At 26.6% G+C, this 4,294-nt stretch overlaps 1 protein-coding gene across 1 annotated transcript in view; it reads left to right on the forward strand.

Annotated features, from left to right (window-relative positions):
• The first annotated feature begins 2,389 nt into the window (after window positions 1–2,389).
• LOC117181646 (vesicle transport through interaction with t-SNAREs homolog 1A) overlaps window positions 2,390–4,294 on the forward strand; it is a 10,686-nt gene continuing 8,781 nt past the window's right edge. Inside the window, exons 1-2 of the mRNA XM_033374541.1 lie at window positions 2,390–2,497; window positions 2,639–2,697. Of these exons, the coding sequence (XP_033230432.1) occupies window positions 2,404–2,497; window positions 2,639–2,697 (153 nt within the window). The 5' untranslated portion in view covers window positions 2,390–2,403. The remainder of the gene's footprint in view (window positions 2,498–2,638; window positions 2,698–4,294) is intronic.

Genomic DNA, 4,294 nt, shown 5'->3' on the forward strand with positions numbered 1-4,294 from the left:
TACCCCTTTCCTACTTTTGACTTCCACGATTGGAGAAATTTGTCTCAGCTCAGCTTGATTCTTATTGGTCTATTTGCACTGACGTGTCACCTGGTCGTCGCGTCACGGAATTTTCTAAAGTAAATGCCACATGAGTACGAGTCTATCTTTTTATGATTTCTGTATATTTTAGGAATGTAACTCAGTAGATTATTTATAAATACTCTGGTGCTGTTATGATGGTAATATTGCATTACTTTTCATTCAATATGGAATTAAAGTTAGGGAAGTGGTTAGGGAAATTTGAATATTGGCGCCATCTTGCCTTCCACGTAGGGTTGTAAAGTTTCATTAACTTTTGCCAAAAGAAAGTATCATGTAACTTTGGAAATTTTTCAAAGCTTTAAAAAGTAGGGTGGGGATATTTAAAATGTTTAAAAATTACCATTAAGTGTTAAATTGAAATATTTAATTCTGTACTAACATAAATTAATATTAATATGTTATAAGTTTTAACGCTTTTATATTGCCATTAATAAAATCCGACACAGTTTGCGTAGTCCGAATTTAAAAGTATGTGGTCAGAAATTAGAAAGTGCTGAGTGGAAAATTAACTTTTCATTTTCGGGTTAAACTTCAATCTGTTTTGGCTCGTGTTTTAACCATTTTGTTGAAAATTCGTAATTTTTGGTGAACTACCTGTTTCTGATTTAGAATAAAAAAAATATTTAAAAATTTAAATTGGAGGTGTGCAGTCGTTTATTCGAATCTTCAATACAAATTTGGAGACGCTTAGAGCATAGGATTTTTCGAAATATATATAGTACATATTAAAATAAAAATTGCTCCTTGAACAAAATGGATCCAAAAGTCAACTTGAATCTTCAAAATTCGACTTAATCGAATATTCCCATTTCGAAGATACAACTTCACATTTAACTTAATTCTTTTCTCTGAAAAAAGAAGTAATTTTTATCTGAAAATTTGTAATAATGTAGGGAACTCAAGTGGTTTTCATGTACATTAAAATTTGTTTCTGTTTCGTTATATCCAATGTTCTAAGCGTATCCAAATTTGCATGGAAAATTCAAAGCAATCACTGCACGCCCCTAGTTAAAATATCTATTACGTTTTTTTATTAAGGATTTCTTTTTTTTTAATTTATTTCTTCGGTTGAAAATGTAATTATTATTTTTTTTGTTAGTTTTTTTGTTGTTGTTCAAATATTACATTTTTAACTGAAAATTTAATTATTCCAATTAAAATTGAAAGTTGAAAACGCAACTATATTTTAGTGATTTAAAAAAAATTAATTTTGTTTACTGAAAATTCAAAGATTCCAGTTTAAGATTTATTGATTAATTTGATAAATCATTTCTTTGGTTATTCTTGTAACTTGTTTGTTGAAAATTGGTCTTTTCGGTCGAAAATTTATCTTGTTTGCAGAAAATTTATCTGCTTAGTTGAAAATTAACATTTTTGTTAAAAATTCATGTTTTCTTGAAGATAATTTGACTCCTTGTATAAATTTCGTATCTTTTTTTTCTTGTTAAAAAATACTTTTCTATTGAAAATTTAATTCTTTTGGGTAAAGATTCATCATATAAGTGAAAATTTCATTTCTTTGGTTCAAAGTATAATAATTTTGTATGAATTTTTTGGATGAAGAATCGTTCTTAGTTGAAAATTCTTCTTTTTTTTAATATTCATCTTTTTATTTTAAAAACTCATCTCTATTTATAGTAATTTAATCTTTTTTGGTTATAAATATAACTTTTTGATCCTCTCCAAATTTGAATTAGTCTTAATTTTTACCAATATTAATTACTGAGTAAGTTCTATCTATGAGTCAGCTATTTTTAAAGATAAGCTGTCAAACTTACTAATATATCAGGGGAAATAATTAATTCATAACTAAAATTCAGCCACGGATTGAAATTAATAAACATTTGAGCTGATTCTAATTTATATATAGATTTGAAAATTAATCGGTTTGGCTGAGAATTATTAAACTATTTTGTTGAAAATTCTTCTTTTTTAATTAAACTGGTTTTTAATTAAAATACAAACAATTTTATTCAGTTTAAATAGAAATTATTACATTTTTCATGAAGAATTCGTCTTTTTTGTTAAAAATTCAACTTCTTAGCTTAAAAGATGATCATGGTGAGAATGTTCGGCGTGAATCTTCCTTTTTAGAATTTATGAGAATGTAATGTTTTTTTCACTGAAAATGTTGTATATATATATTAATGCACGCTATAAATGAATTTGAATTTATTTTAATATTGTATTTGGATTTTTTAGCTTTAAATTAAAAGTTGTTGGTTTTAAACTTAGAATTTTACCGCTTCGAGTACTCAGTGCCATCGTTGCGCATATTCATCTGCGCGTAATGAATGCATCAGCTGAAAGTAAAATAAAATGGCGACGCTCATTGACAACTATGAACAACAATACGCCGTTTTGACAGCTGATATCACTGCCAAAATAGGAAGAATATCGGTTTTGAATGGCAGTAAGTATTTTGAAAAACGGGATTTGAAAATATGACCTTAGTGATTTGTGAATTTGAAGTTATTTCCTTCCGAAAAACATGACTCTGCTATCTGTTGGAATTCTCAGACAACGATAATCGATACACTTGATTAATTTACAGGTGAAAAAAGGCCGTTTATTCAAGATGTTGACCGAGAACTCGAAGAAGCTCAAGAACTGGTAAGAATTTTTGATTATTTATTTAATTTTTGGTTGAATGTCGATTTTTTTACTACCTAACCACAAAACAATCTGTGAATTTGAGGAAACTAGTATGATTTTGAATTATAATTTTTATTCAGTTTCTTTATTCGTTTTTTTTCTTTTACGTTTTAAACCATAAATTCCGAAATTTGTAAGGAACGTATATCTTTTGATTAAAACAGTCTCTTTACCTACATACATCATTTAAAATAATTACATTTTCCATATTTAAAGAAAAGTGTTTTCTTTGGAGAAAAATATGGGACACTAACTTACCTTGACATTTTGTAACATATGCACATATGTTTGGACACTGCTGTTATTTCAGCACATTCAAATCTTGCCCAGGCATCAAGAAAATCCAAAAAGTGCTTGAGAGCCTTGGTACATACATAATTTAAGTTTAGAATCTGACCCATATTATATTTGCATGTAAAATTATGGTGTCTTATACTCAATTGGAAACCTGGATTTGTCAGAGAATTTTTATATATCTGCAAATTTGTGAGAATTAAAAAAATGGTAATATAAAATTAGATAACTTTGTTTTTTTATTTTTAAAAGTAACTTTATAGTGCTGAATGTATACTGATGTAAATCGTATTTCTATGTATAATTTTTACTAATCTTTTAATCACAATTATAATGTTTTTATTTAAATAATTGCGAAATGCGGGAGGAGTAGTCAAATATTTTTTATGAACTTTAGGAACAAATTTAAGAAATGAAAGGAAATTATTATAACTATGTTTTCTGTATTGTTCTTTATTTGTTGTGTTTAATGATAATAATCAATATATTTACCAATATTATGTATTCATTTGTCATTAAGAAATTATTAGTATTATATGGTACCTTGAGGTACGTAGGTTTAATTGCTTACAAAAATTAAATAAGTAACGGAGAAAATGGATATTAAACATTTTGATATTCAACCATAATATATAGATATTACGCCCGAGGGTGTCGCATCCTGGAAAACCTGGAAAAGTTCTTGAATATTCCTCATGGTCCTGGAATTTTTATTCCCTTTAAGCAACAAGAAGTTTTTAAAATTGTTCTATGCTGAACGAAAAAATACTTTTGAACCATTTTTTTTTTCTTTTTTCATGTATATGTGCCCGTATAGAAATAAATAAAACAATATTTCGATCTAACACTGAATGCTTTTTAAATACATATTTTGTTTAGTTACACAAATGTTTGAATTATTATCAGTATTTTTTTAAACTTATATAAATATAAATTTTGTAAGATTCTCCAGAAAATTAGAAAAGATTTTTTGTTTATTTCAGATGCCTTACAAAAGACTCTAGAAGATTAAAAAAATAATGTTATTTTGCAGGATTATACAAAATATTAGGAAAAATTCGAGCCTTTTTAAAAGATATTTAGGACTTCTTTCTTTAAAATTTCTTTTTTAGCTGAAGGTTTATCTCTGGTTAAAAATGTAGTCGAAAACTTAATTTTTCTATGTTACGAGGGTAGTTCAATAAGTCCTTAGAATGAAGTATAAAAACAATTTTTTTTGGGTAAATTTTTTTTTATTTTTCAACATAATCTCCTTGGAGCT

The sequence above is a fragment of the Belonocnema kinseyi genome, chromosome 10 (assembly GCF_010883055.1).
Source record: "Belonocnema kinseyi isolate 2016_QV_RU_SX_M_011 chromosome 10, B_treatae_v1, whole genome shotgun sequence".
In the NCBI taxonomy this organism is placed as follows: Eukaryota; Metazoa; Arthropoda; class Insecta; order Hymenoptera; family Cynipidae; genus Belonocnema; species Belonocnema kinseyi.